General features: G+C 51.1%; 1 protein-coding gene across 1 annotated transcript in view; it reads right to left on the minus strand.

Annotated features, from left to right (window-relative positions):
* Window positions 1-14,383, minus strand: part of CD9 (CD9 molecule) — a 33,044-nt gene that overhangs the window by 5,824 nt on the left and 12,837 nt on the right. Inside the window, exon 2 of the mRNA XM_063102471.1 lies at window positions 5,424-5,529. Coding sequence (XP_062958541.1) covers window positions 5,424-5,529 — 106 coding nt within the window. The remainder of the gene's footprint in view (window positions 1-5,423; window positions 5,530-14,383) is intronic.

Raw genomic sequence — 14,383 nt, forward strand, 5'->3', positions numbered from 1 at the left:
GTCAAAAGATCCCTGTAGAACACTAAAGAGATCTTACAGTTGCAACTCAGTTACCTCAGGCTACAGGTGGAAAGGATCCTCCTTGCTAAGGGGAGGGTGAGTGACAACATTGCTAAGCCTTCAATGTGACTGGAGGGGAGGGGTGGGAGAAGGGCAGTGACAGCTCTTGTCTATGCCCCAAACACTGCAAATTCCTGGGACGGGAGGATACAGTGGAGCAGCCTTGCCCCATTCATTCCACAATCTGCCAAGGGAGTGCCCAGAGGGACCCATGCTACAGTTATGTTCTTCAGAAGCCACAGCTGTCCTGCAGGGACTGCCCCTCCTTCCATACACAGTTCCTCCCAACTCCCAACCCCATGCAGACCCCATGAAAAAGCACCAGAGAAATCCCAGAGCCCCCCTGCGTGCAGGCGTGTTCTACTCAACCCTGGGAGGGCTGTTGGCACTTGTTGAAAGCGCTGCCCTGAAGCCAGAATGCCTGGGTTTGAAGGCCAGGTCTGTGACTCTGGGGAAACCACTCGATCTCTCTGTGCACAAGTTTTCTATCTGCAAAATGGAGATGGTACCAATGCCCGCCTCAAGGATTGTTGTGAGGCTTAAGTGATGTCATTGCACGCAACAATGTACAACAACTGCTAGCTGCCGTGAGTCTCAATAATACAAAGGACAGGTAACAATGTTAATAACCATAGTGTCCTCCCTACTGTCCTGCAACCAGGACCAGAGACTTCCTGGAAGTAGAGGCTGAATATGGGCAAGAGAGAGAGTCTCTGCTTCTGCCCGACACACAGCAGGGTCTGTGATGAGAACTCTTGCAGGTGACACAGTGACCTCACTGTCCCACACGTGCACTCTCGGCAGGGCCGAGGCTGTGCGGGCAGCAGTCTGTGCAGTCTGCTGCAGCTGAGGCTCACGGGCAGCACGGAGCAGTATGCACACAGCGGCACTTGCGCTTCCCCCTTCTCCCACATCTGTCGTGATGTCAAGTCATGTGGAGTTACTGGCGCGCCCATGTTGTATGAATACGGGCATTGTTCCCGTGCATGCTGGCCCAGACCGGGCAAGGGGACAAATGCAGCCTGTCTTTCAGGCAAGTCCCATCCTCCCAGGCGGTCAAAGACTGTGGGGCCACAGGCTGAACTTGGGGAGCCAGTGCAGCTCCATGCATGGGGCACTGGGCAAGGGGGCCACCTCCCTTGGTTCTCAGGTCTAACACAGGGACACCAGTGAGCCGAGGCAGTAGAACGGCTCCTGTTTCTGCCCATCTCATTGGGGCAACACAACGAAGGATGAGGTCACTCCTTTGAGCTCCATAGCGGGGGCTGAATAAATGGGGGGTATTAAGAAATCAAAAGGATTTACAAGCACATAAAATACAGTTGGGTGGGAACGAACAGACAGATAGAAATGTTTTCTGTAAGTCCAGATCCCAGTTCATGAGCCCGGTGACCCTGGCAGAAGCCAGCGGAGCTGGATCAGCCACAAGTGAACTACTAAAGGGAAAAATACTTCTCATGCAGAAAGAGAACATTCTCTTAATGGGCCTCTCAGTTAATATTAAATATTCATTTTGGTGCTTGGCAGAGGAAGAGTTTAAGATACAGGGTCATGTTGGCTTTAAAGCTTGCTGGGGCAGCTGCAGATGCGGAGAGCCTCGCCCTCGCCCTCTCCAGCCGGGAGAGACAAGCCAGCCCGGCAGCTGTCTGTGGGTAGCAGCAGCAGGCAGGCTGCAGGGCGGCTCCTCTGGGACCAGTCGTGGAACCACTGCGGGGCTGGGGTTGCTTCCCTTTGGAAAGGCGACTCATGACCTACACCCCAAGCTTGTTAGCAAAGGCTGGCGATGGTAGATGACAAAGTGTTCCTCTTTATAAAACAAGTGAATGTTAGCTTTCTGTCTGACTCATGGAAAGAGTTATTCACCGCAGAGCCTTCTTGCTGTTTACTGGGCTTTTTTCAGGCTGACATTATAGGCCTAGTGAAAAAAAAAAAAAAGGGAAAAAAAGACTGGTGTAGCAGCAGCGTATACCAGGGCGTCCTTCACACAAGACGTGGAGCGTCCTTTTCCACCTGTTCATCAGGCCTCTTGGCTTAGGCCAAGCAGAGGACACACCAGCCTCCTCTCGCCATCCCATTCACCTGGCAAACAGCACTCGCTACACCTGTTTGCGTGGAGGAGAATAAAATCTGGTACAGCCTCCAGTCTCCTCTTGCTTGAAATAGTTTATTGTCTCCAAATGCCTCAAATCAGGGGCTTGAAGGGACCCTAACTCTGCTCCCAATGGCTCTCTCCTGGTTCCTCTCCCTCCCATGGGCTGTTTGCATTAATAAGCACCATGGTGGGATTCCTTCTGCCAAGTACGGGAATTCTCAGCCTCAGAGAGGTGGCGTGGGTAAGCTGTGCCAGTTGCAGGACGCAGAAAGGAGGCTGGGGCAACAAAGCAAGCCACCTTGGGCACAGGCCAGCCAGGGAAGTCAGGTCACTGAGGGTGATGTGCGTGTGCTGAGAATCATGCAACACCTGGTCGTAGTGGGGGCAGGGTCCTAGGGAGGGGGGGTACTCACAGCCTCTGGCTGGAGCCCCCTGGACACCCTCATTCAGTGCCATGACCTGGAAGGACACCAAGGAGTTAAGAAGGGCTGCTGGCCTGGGACCAAGAAAATGAAGTTCCCCAACATGTTTGCAGCCTGGGATTACAGATACTGCTGACAGGCTGAGTCTCCCAGGGCCTGAATTGGACAGAAGGCCCATATAAGGCTGTCAGCTGTTCTGGATTCACTGTAAACTGTTCTCAATGTTGGAAAGTTCTTTTTCCACTCACTTCTCTGCCTGGTTGTGCACTCTTTCTCTACTCTAAGAACTTTGACCCCACTGGAGAAAAGACACCCCTGGGCTGTTCAGGTTTCCTGAAGAGTCAGCTGCAGGATTCAGGCTGGCCTGTGGGTTGCCCCAGTGCAAGGGACGGTCACCCCATGATGTCAGCGACAGCGGCCAGGGCGTAGCTGGCACTCCAAGCTCATCTGCTGGGAGAAGGGTTATGGGTCAATACAAAAGGCTGGTCTCACAGCCTAATGGGGAAGGGGGCACAGACAGTGAAGCCTCCTTGGCCCTTTGCCCGAGGATGACAATGATCCAGTTTCCCCAAGCCTTCAGTGGTGTGCAGTGCTCAGTGGACCCACACAGCCGCTCAGCTTGCTGAAGCCCTAGTGTCGTTTGCATCGTCCCTGTTCCCTGCCCTGGGCTTCCACAGACAGAGTGAGCTCTCTCCCAGAAGAGAGTCCCACAGCCCCTAGCCCCCAACTAGAGATTGCTGTGTCTCTTTGGCAATGCGCCTTCCAATTACCCTCCTGGTCACTTCAGGCAGGACCACTGACCACCGGGGACTCTGCATGGATCTGAATCCTGTGAGGTTCTCAGAGTGGGTCCTGGCTCTGCTAATCATGTGCTCATCACTCTCCTGCCACCTTGCCTGGCCTTCCCACTGTTATCCACTGGCTAGGGCCACCATGCACCTCCCTTGACTACAACTTGGGTGAAGTCAAAAGGCCAAGAGATCGGCTCTATCCTGCCCCGCCAATAGGGAGCACTGAGTCAGTGCAACCCTTTTCTACCCCTACACAGGCAGTGCCCACCCCCCCATCTGCCCTCCAACCCCAACATGGCACAGACAATCCAAGAAGCAGCTTTCATGGGCCTGTGTTCAAATCCTAGCTCTGCCTCTTGAGGGGTATGAGCCTGGACTAGTTGTTTAGACCTCGGTTTCTTCATCTATGACATGGGAATCATCCCAGGCTCCGTGCAGAGTTATGGGGATCAGATGATGTAACAATATGTGTAAGGCATTGAGTGACAAGCGAGGAAGGGGCTCACAAACGTCAGTCATCCTCCCAATTCCACCCACTTACCAATGAGATTCTCACCTCCCATAGCTAAAAATATATGGAATTAGCCAAAGAATCCTGGACAACAAAAAGAAAAACTGGGTTGTTAGGAGTGGCCAGAGCAACGGGAGGACTGAGTACCTCTTCTGGAGACACACGGGCGGCCGTGGGGCTGTTAGGAAAGCGCCTGAGACATTGGTTCCTGTGGCGGCTCTGCGCGGCCCGGAGCTCACGGCTCCCTCCAGGAACACCGTGTGTGTGTCAAGGGTCTCCCCTCAGCACCCCCTTCCCACTGCAGGGGGTAGCATTCCAAGCCTGCCCGGACTCACAAAAATGCCCTGTTGCTAAAACAAGTCAGGATACTATGGAAACCTGCTCTCTAAACATGTCCTGAGTGTGTATGCGTGTTTTTTGCTTTTTAAAAAACGAACAAAAACATCGCACTTTTCTTTCCATCGCTTTCTTTCTGACAGTAGGGTACACACTAAAAAACCCCAACTAACAACAACAAAGGGCAGTGAAACCAGCAGAGCTATCCCCAGGGCTCAGGCACTGTGTAACCAAACAGGCTGTTTTTAAAGCTCCTTCCAATGTGGCCTCCGGGAGGCAGGAAGGAGGTCAGGGAGGCCGTCTCCTGAAGGCCTGGGAGATAACCCTCGGCAGGCTGCTTTCTCCTCTTCTGTAAAAATAACTTCTTGGGTGGGTGGGAAGGAAGTGGCCAAACTTACACTCTGAGCCTGATGACATGACAGCATCGTCCTAAAAATAGAGGACTTCTTTTATTTCTCTCAAATGAAACGTCTCTACCTCCAGACTGGGCAGTCTATGAATTTGCTCAGAAACTGGGAAATGGCCCTTGACAGATCTCCCACTCCTTTTAGAGAAGCTTTTCATGGAGCTATAGCAGCAGAGGGACAGAATAATTCTAGAAAAAATGCCAAAGAGCCTGCTTGTAGAAAGAGACCTGCTGAATCCATTCATGTTCAGAGGATCCCAGGCATGTTTCCAGTGGAATCCTTTCCCCTAAAGCAAAAGCAGTTTAGAAAATGAACGCCTAAAACTAAACACTGTGGCATTACCCCAGCACTAAGGGTCCAAAGGACGGGAGAGTCTCCTCTAGTCTCTCCTGCTGTTTTTGCCTGTGTTTTCTGGAGGCTGGTCTTCTGGGTCTCAGAGTCCCGATCTGAGCAGTGGGAAAGAACCATGCAGCCTCTTCCTGGCACTGCACATCCCCAGGACAAAGATTTTTGAATTAAGGAAATGATGGAGCCTAAGATGACATGCAATTAAGAGAGAACATCAGGGATGAGAACAGAGGCTCTTAAGCCCTCAAGAGCGGCAGCAACTTTGGCAGGGCCAACTTCACAGCAGAGAAGGGCCGAAGTGCCCGGCTTAGCCAGCAGGAGAGAAACCACATCAGTCACGAGTACAACTACACAAAAACTTGAAAGGAACATGACTGGCCTTTCAGAAGTTTTTCTCAAGCCCAAGTCCCTGGGTCAGCAAGGAGTCTCCAAAGTAGGAGGAATCACCAACGTCACCTGTATAGAAGCTGGCATTATTGTGAGATTCTTGCTCGAAGATGCTCTTGGTCTGCGAGTCGAATCGGAGCCATAGTCCAATGGAAAGGACTGCAATCCCGGCAAGCTGCAAGACATACAAGACAGCGGCATCAGTTCTGGCTGCCAGGAGCAGCACAGTCCCTGAGTGCTGAAGGGAGAGACTTGAAACTTGCAAAGGACTTTGGGAACTCCCTTAGTTTCTGCCCCTCACACACAGCTGGTAGCCAGTGGGTACGTTTGATCGATCCATGTGCTGGGAATAAACAATCACCCACCAGCGGTCCAGCAGTAGAATGGGCACTTTACAGGCGATCAAACACTATACGGCAGTGAAAACAAATAACTATGGCCACATGCAGGACTACGAGCGCATCCCATGGTGCTAAACAAAAGAAGCAAGAGCCCCAGAACACTTACTTATGATTCCATGTGGTTAAACATTACTACACTGCTTAGGGATGCACATGTATGTATACACTTATATGTGTATATATGAATGACAAAGGAAAGAAAAACTGTGTGATGACCATAAAGTGAGTGGTTACCTCTGGGTAGAGGGAGGGATTTGTGCTCATGAGGAGCATGTGGTGGGGGTAGGTGTCTAGGGTGCTGGCAATTTCTGACATTTGACTTAGGTGATGATTGCATGGATCTGGACACATACATGCACCGGTGAGGGCAGTGGTGACATCCTCATAGACCACACTGCTCAGTCAGTGACAGATCAGAGCCTCCCTGCACTCATCCATGCTGGTCCTTTCCCTGTCCATGAGGCCAACTCCTGGTCTGGCAGTGTTGTCTTAGCTACCGTGGAGGAGGCCTCTGCCAAGTCCCCCCAGTGCCAGCTGAGCTCCCTTGTCGTTGCTGGTAGCAGGGCTTGCGGGGGACTGACTCACAGATCTCCAGTGCAGCGGCTGGCTGGACGCATGAGTGGGTGGGCCCCAGGTTCTGCTGGTCCACCCTCCTCAGCAGAGGCACCTTATGTCAGAGACCTGCTCTTTGGGGATCTTGGTTCTCTGCCTGGGAGCTGCTGAGAGCCCACGGTGTGGACAGGCCTCTCTTTCCTCCCGTCTTTTTTCCTCTTCTTTTCCCCACAACATGGCAGTGGGTTTGGACATGTTGGGTGGAGAGTGGAGATGGGACGACAGGAAGGGCCACCCAAGACCCCAGGCTGCAGCAGTCACGGCCTTGCCTACACTCCGGTGCTGTAAGCTAATTTGGTCCTATCACAGAGGTGTGTTTCCACAGTGAGGGTCTAGAGTTCTATCACATCAGCTCTCCCATCTGTAATACAGGAATGGTAAGACGTGGCCCTTCCTTGCCTTTTAAGTATGGCTAGAGCATAAGGGAGATGGGCTGGATAGAGTGTGGTGCTGATAACACTGAGGGCCAGGGTTCCATCCCTGTACCAGCCAGCTGCAAAAATAAAGAATAAAGAAGAACAAAGGAGATTATAGTACAAAAACTACTTCTGAAGGAGGAGGTACTGAACGGGCTTTGGGAGAACAACCCGAGTTCATGAGCACGAAGGGCAGCCAGCACCGCACTCGTGGCCCTGTGGACAGCCCCCGCCTCAGCTCAGGCAACACCAAACATCAGTAAGAATGACACGATGCCAAGTGCCCCAGGGCTGGACATTGTCAAAAAGAAAAACTCACAGATGCCGGGCTTCATGGCCTAGGAATTTCAGAGTTAAAATGAACTTGAGTTTGGGGTTCAAACATGGGTCAGGCTTTCCTTCTTATTAATGAAATACACGCAGGCGAGTGAGGGTCTTCGGGATAAATCCAAAGATAGCAGAGCATTGCTTTATGGGGAGAGGTCTCTCCCCGCTGGGCCCAGCCTGGATCCTCTTGTTTGGACCGTGGATTCTGCTGGCCTCTGGGGGCACCACCGTTAAAGTGGGGGCGGGAGACCCAGCAGGGAGCATCTGGGCTAGACAGAGTATGCGGCTCTAACCCACGTGTCATGGTGCTGGACAGCACACTTAGTGGGTCTTGACTCCAGTGTCCTGCAGATTTAAAAGAGGGGAGGTGACACTTTCCCTCCCTCCACCCGACACACAGAGAGTCAGACCCTGGGACTGGAAGACCAGGCTGCGGCCTCCTTTGGGAGGTGGACATTACCCTGAAAACTGGAGGCTAGAGCTTGCAAGGCACTGGCGGCGCTCGGGTGGTTCTCAGTTTGGGTTAGCGCTTAGCTGCAGCCCCTTCCTCAGCCTGGTCCTCTCTCCCGCTCTGTTGTGGTAAAGCCACTCTGCGAGCACCTGGACTTGTAAGGCGTGTTCTCTACTGTCCTTTCTGCTCTAGACTTGTGCTTATCAAGGAATTACCCCCAACTCATCTTATACCCCCGCAGAGTAAAGTCACTCCCCTAGCACTTATCTGCCAGGAAAAATCCTAAGCAATGAAAAATGAAAACAATCCCACGTAAAGGAACTAAGATATAAAAGATCATGTAAAGCTACCCTCTGACCCATGCTTGGATAATAACAGGGCACCCAAGCACAACCTGCAGGGGTAAGGCCCCTTTCACTTTATAGGAAGCCTTCAAACGTGTAAAAGTCCAGTTGTTTATCTGGTCTGTGTGTTCAGGCGGTAAGAAGGACGTTGGGCTGGAGAATTGGAACCAGAAGGGAAGAGGAAGCATTTCAGGTCTCACCTCGTCAAGGACAAGGCCAGATACAGGAGTTGGGGTCCCACGGGTTTGGACCCCACCCCAAACCTAACGTCACGCTGCTTGGTTGTCAAAGCTACAACCAAAAAGGAAAAGCAACTGGCTCTGGAGAAATGGGCAAAGCTATAATAGAGCTCAGTCTTTCATGCTTAAAAAGTCACCATGAAAGAGAAGGAAGCTTCCAGAAACCCAGAGGGAAGGGAGGGCCAGGGGCAGGACGGGGAGCACCTGGTTCACTAAAACCACAGAGGAGTGAGCCCTGCTGCCTTTTCTGACTGAATTACTGAGTTAATGGCCTGAGGGGACACTGTGGAAACCACTGGCTGCCCCATTTTCTGAAATGCTGTTGGAGAAATTGCTTCAGTTGGCTGAGTCACGATGGCTTGGGGTTGCAGGGCTGTGGACCGTGTACAACTGGTGCCACCTAATCATGGCTTCCACGGCTGTTCAGGCAGCACTATCTAAGGAGCTCCAAAGTACTTTCTAGGACTCACTTTTGGCTGTGGCGCACAGGAGCTCCCTGCCCCCACCTGGCGCTCATCCCCAGCTGCTTTAATACTATAAGAAACAGAACGGGAGGGACCAGCAGCAAGAACCAAAGAGAGCTTTAACTTACAAAAAGGGCACCAAGTCAATTCTCAATAAGAATATAGGGGTCTGGGAGGCCAAGAAGTTGGTGGTTTCCTCCCAGGTTAATTGACTGACACGTGGCAGCTACGTGGCCACACGATGTCACGCTTGCTGACTTGCTCTCGCTCTCATCAGAGGGTCTGAGCAGGACTGATGTGTGTGCTCAATTATACCTGCCCGAGGAGGACAGCAAGCTGCATAGTCACCAGCTGGTCTGGGGGGACGGAAGGAGAAAGTCCACAGCCTCTACTCCCAGCCTGAGGCTCTGCTCAGACTGCCCGGTTCCCTCTCTCATTTCCAACAAAAGCCAAATGGAAACATTCCGGTTTTGCTGGGAAAAGCTCCTTGGCCATCTGGCCAAAAATGGTTTCATCCATGTGATAGTGCGGAAAGAAAAAGGATCCTTTTCCCCATTGTTTAATTGGAAATGTCTTCATTTCTTCACTCATGCTAATTTTTTTCTTAGAAGAAGGTGGGCCACGAGAAAAACATGAGACAAACCTAAATTGAGGACAGTTTACAAAATACTTGACCTGGACATCCCAAAATGGTCAAGGTCATGAAAAACAAGGAGAGACAGAAACTGCTACAGGTCAGAGGAGATTAAGGAGACCTGGCAGCTGTCATGTGACATCCCGGACATTCGTGGAAAAACTACTGAAATCCGAGTAAACCTGGAGTTTAGTTAATGGTGGCGTACCAGCGTTGGTTTCTCAGTTGTGACAGATGTAACATGGTGCGACAGCGGAGACTGGCCAGGAGTATAAGAGAACTCTCTACACTATCACTGCAACTTTTCTGTAGGTCTAAAACTATTCAGTTTATATATAAAAAAATGAAGCTGGAGCCTCTCTCTTTCAAAGCTCCCTGTCTCCTTCAAGACCCTGCCCCATCAGTTAACGTCCTTCCTGTTTCTGCAATTCTGTCCGTGCTGCTTTTTCCCCTTTGCCAGCAACACATGGGCAGGCCTCTCTATTCTAAAAAACCAACAGAACAAAGGCAGAAACAGAATCCTCCCTTCCTTCAACCTTACTGCCCTTTCCTGGAGCTCTGCGCTTTCCCTGAGCCCTGGAGCTTGTAGCTGAACCATCTCCAAGTCGGTCCTCACTAACTAGTCACTGCTCAGCTCTCCCAAGACTTCTCGGAGCCTGCCTCAGTGAGTTGCCAAGTTCTAATTGAGGCTTTTTCTCAGTCCTCACGTTTTTTGACTTTCAGGAGCTCACACCATTGAAGCCTGCTCCTCCTTGTCTGCTCCTTAGATGGAATCTCTCACAGTTTCCCAAATTAGCCTGGTACATTCTGCCTCTGCTCATGCAAGTCCCTCCTCCTGGGATGCTGTCCTGGCCACCCAGACCTGCTGCTTCCCCACGGAGCTCCCAGTCTCCTCCCAAAGCCTCAAGCTCTGCCCTTCCTCTCATCTGGTGCTAGCCTCAGGTCTCTCTAGAGCACAAGCCCCTCGAGGTCAGTGTGACTTCTCAGCCATTTTTTATCTCCCCTGCCACATCCATATTTTGAACAGAACAGTCATTAGCAAATAATTATCCAATAAATAAACAATTACTTCAATGAAAGAGAAGCTCTGAAGTGCACCCGGATTTCCTCGGCTGGGCCTTCTCCCTTTGGAGAAGGTTCTCTTCTTACTTGGCTCTTCATCTGGATCCATCTTTTACTATCTCACAAGAGCCAGAAACTACAAGAACAATTATTTGCCCTGGGAGAACACCGAGAAGGACCCACAAGGGCTGGCTGGGGAGCATTTGATGGATGACATTTTTCTTTTTGTATGTGCCAAATGTCACAATGAGATTTAGGGGTAAATCCTTATAAAGTCTTTTGAAAAACAAAGTTTGAGAAGCCCATGGGTTGCTGTCCTCATTCTCTGTCCGCAATTCTACCAGACCTTCACCCCTCAAAAAGAAGTCCAGTTAGACACTCTAATTTCTGAAGAACATATGGGTGACCTGGTCACCTGGGGCTTACGTCAGCTTTGGGAGACATGAAAACCCAGCACTGCCCCAAACTCAGGCCCACAATGAACAGTTTCCTGGTCATCTTCCCTCTTTCCACATTCACCACTGAGAGCACAACTCCCTAAAGGCACCCAAGCAAAGATTAGGATTGCTGTGAGTCAGGGACAGGTCCAGAAATCTTACACCGAAACACACACCTGGAGTTAAAGGAAACATTTCCAATTCCAAAGGAGGATTAAAAAAAGAATCAAAGTGTAGTGGAGCTTAGGGGCACTTGGCTGCCAGTCTTGCAAAACTGGATCCAGTTAGAACCTGGGGAGGTGTGGATGTACAGGTGGGTGTCTATTGACGGAGACTCCTGAAGTAGGCGTGAGGAAAGATGAGGGACAGGAAGGAAAAGAGACCGGCTGAATGCAGGAGGAGGTTTCAGTGTGGGGGCTGCATCCCATGCCTCAGGTGGGAAGAGCCACGTTTGCCCATGGGACAAATCTCACTTCAAAGAAAAATCCTTTCATGGAAAACAATCCGGGTGGTCTTGGCTAGGGCCCTTCTTCCTCCAGATCCCCTGTTCTGTAAGATGACCTGACTGGCCATACATTTTTTTCAAAGGACAAAATACTCGTTACATTTTCTCTATCCAGCTGTGTTAGAGAGCTCAGGAAGTGGACAGCAGATCATTTTCCACACTGGTTTCTCTTTGAGGTCTGCCTTAGACCTGAGATGGCCACATCTGCCAGTTTGGGAGGGGTTGGAGGTGGTGGATGGGGTCCGGGAAGAAGGGAGAGCTATCTTCCCTACTTCCATTGACCTTCTGGAAAAACAGCAGCTATTTGGTTACTCTGGTGAGCCTGTGGCCAAAGGGATGCTGCACGTTTTTCAGTAAGAGACAGGTGGAGTAATAGAAAGAGTAGCAAGCGAGGAGCAGGAGGCCCTGGCACTGCCACTTGTCACCTGCACGGCTGTGCACCAGGACCTGGTTCTGCACAGGGTGGGTGTTGGAACTGCCTGGGGAATTCTGGACACGTGTACACCTCAGCTCCCCCAGGGGCTTCTGCTGACGGTGACGGCACCGGTGGACAGGTGCAGACTCGGGGCTGGGATCCTGGTACTGCCGACTAGCAGCTCTGTGACGCTCAGCACTTTCCTTAGCTTCCCTGAAACTCAGAGCCCTCATTTGTAAAAAAAAAAAATATAGTACGATACCGGTCCTGCCTTCAACCTAGGTTAAAAGTAAAGATTAAATGAGGTGACACATGTAAAGCACTCTAAAAACCGTGAAGTGCCATAGCCAGCCAGATTCTGTGGGGACAGAATGATTATGACAGCCCCAACAACAATAGTGAACCTTGAGAAAAACGGGGTGACAGAGGGCATTCTGTGGACATCCCTGTGTGTCCTCCTATGATCTGAGAAGGTGGCTGGCTGGGAGCAGGGTGATTTAGGACACTGGGGTTCTGTTTTCCGGTCTCTGTGAGAGTCTGTGTGCGTGTTGGCTGGTGCAGGAAGATGGATAAATTTCCCTTCTTCACACCCACACACTGCCTCCCAGAGTTCCTCTTGGGTCAGACGGGAATGGCCAGAGAGAGGTGGGGAAGGGAGGTTAAAGGGAGACTTGCTCAGACTTCAGACTTCATCCTTCCTCAGAGCCTGCTTCCCTGGGTGAACTGCCGCTGCCCAGAGGAGTTATTACAGCAGCAGATGACAGGGAGGGAGGGGACTTTGCTGGGTTGGGCAGGAGAGGAAATCTTGATTTCTTTACCCTGCTCTTTCAGTGAGATGTTTGTCAGCCCTGGTTTTGATTTTTGTTATTTCAATGCACTGGACTTGTGAGACCACTTGGCATGGCCGCCCATTGCACTCAGGAATTCAGTAACAGACCAAATACCGAGGATGTGACGTTCCCCTACCAGCCTTTTCTGGGACGCAAAACATCAGGCCCGCTTTAAGAAAAGCCACAGAAGCAGAGATAAGGCCCTCTATGTTCACAGGCCTCAGCATTTAAAAACAAGTCAGGCCACCCAGACCTGTGGGCTCTGGGCCTCACCCCATCTCCATGGCAACCTCGCTCCCCACGGCATGCCAAGCCTCGGATGGGCTGATTCACCAGTCAGGAGGCTGGGCCAGCAGAGCCAGCAAGAACGAACAGGATCCCAGACCCCATGGCCTCCTCTAACCTGCTGCCTGCGTCCTCCTCCCCCAACGTCAAATTAAGACAGGAGCTTTTGTCTTTGGAAGGGCAAAGCCACTTGGGTAAGACCACAGGTCTTGGAGTTCTTAGCCAGTCCCACCACACAGTGGAACAACAGCAAGAAACCCAAACTCCACTCCAATCAGCAAAAAAACTTGCCACGACTTGCTTTATGTACCGATCGCAAGTAAACTATTACTTCCCAGCAGCACGTAAAGCTATCAGCAAGGGCGTATTACTAACTTTAGTTGTATTTAAGATGAGTTGAAAAGCCCTAGGGTTCACAGCCCTGTGGAACTTAAGTCCCCTTTGTGACTATGATCATCCTGGTGCCTGGATGGGCAGGCACAGCCCAGGGCCATCTCTCCTGTCTATCCAACTTCTGCGTTTGAGATGTCTACCGAGCTACCGTCTTAAGGCAATGTTCAAATCTCCAGAAATCTTGTATCCTCAAAGGCAGCCCAGGAGACTGCTCTCTAGGCCAGCAGTTCTCAAAGTGTGAACCCCAGACCAGCAGCAGCAATCCCATCCCAGGCTTACTCAGTGGGAACTCTGGGTGGGGGGCCCAGCAATCTGGGTTTTCACACATCTCGGCCGGTGATTCTGATGCATGCTCATGTTTGGGAACCACTCCTCTGGGCCTTCTTTAAACATGGAACCATCAGGAATGACAGGGAAAAGATCTTTCTGGGAGTTCTAAACCCAGAGAACAGCTTTCTAAATGCCAGTGTTGAAAACATGAAGCCGTGCATGGGAGGTGGGAGCTTTCTGTGAGCTCAATGTTCCTTGTTTGTGTAAGGGACAGCTCACAGCGTCAGCCCAACATGGGGACAGAATCTGACCGTTCCACTGTACACTAAGATCTGGAGAGTGGGGTCGCAAATGCCTGAGCAGCACAACAAAGCCACAGGGAGAACGTCTGGGGACCACCTTGGAACTGCTGCATGGTGACAGTTAAGGGTGAGGATACAGATAGAAGAAAGCAGGAAGGAGGCAAGAGGGGAGAAACTGACGAGACAGGGCTGGCTGGTTAGATAGTGCTGTTATAACACCAAGGTCAAGGATTCAGATCCCCATACTGACCAGCCGCCAAAAAAAAAAAAAAAAAAAAAAAAAAGATCGTGAATGGCCAACTCTGTATAGAAGCCACTGAGCCAGGAAATCATAGTAGATGGTTCAGGTTGGAACCTGCATTTGGCTTGCAATGTGCATTCGCTGCCCAAGCCCCGCCCTGGCCCAGTAGGCAAGCCAGCGGCTCCCACGGCCTCTGCCGCAGGGGCTCTTGGAAAAAACTGCCCCCTGACTTCTGCGGCCTGCTGTGCTCCCTGGGCTAGGTATGAGTGGACTCCCCAAACTCTAGAAAAAATACTTTTTTGAAAGAATACACACAGAGGCTGGTGGTCAAGTTGTCACTTATCTAGCTTTAATGTTGATTTGACCTCTAGCACGCTTTTCTGTGCGTTCACAACTCCTTC

This window comes from Cynocephalus volans, chromosome 1, assembly GCF_027409185.1.
Source record: "Cynocephalus volans isolate mCynVol1 chromosome 1, mCynVol1.pri, whole genome shotgun sequence".
NCBI lineage: Eukaryota > Metazoa > Chordata > Mammalia > Dermoptera > Cynocephalidae > Cynocephalus > Cynocephalus volans.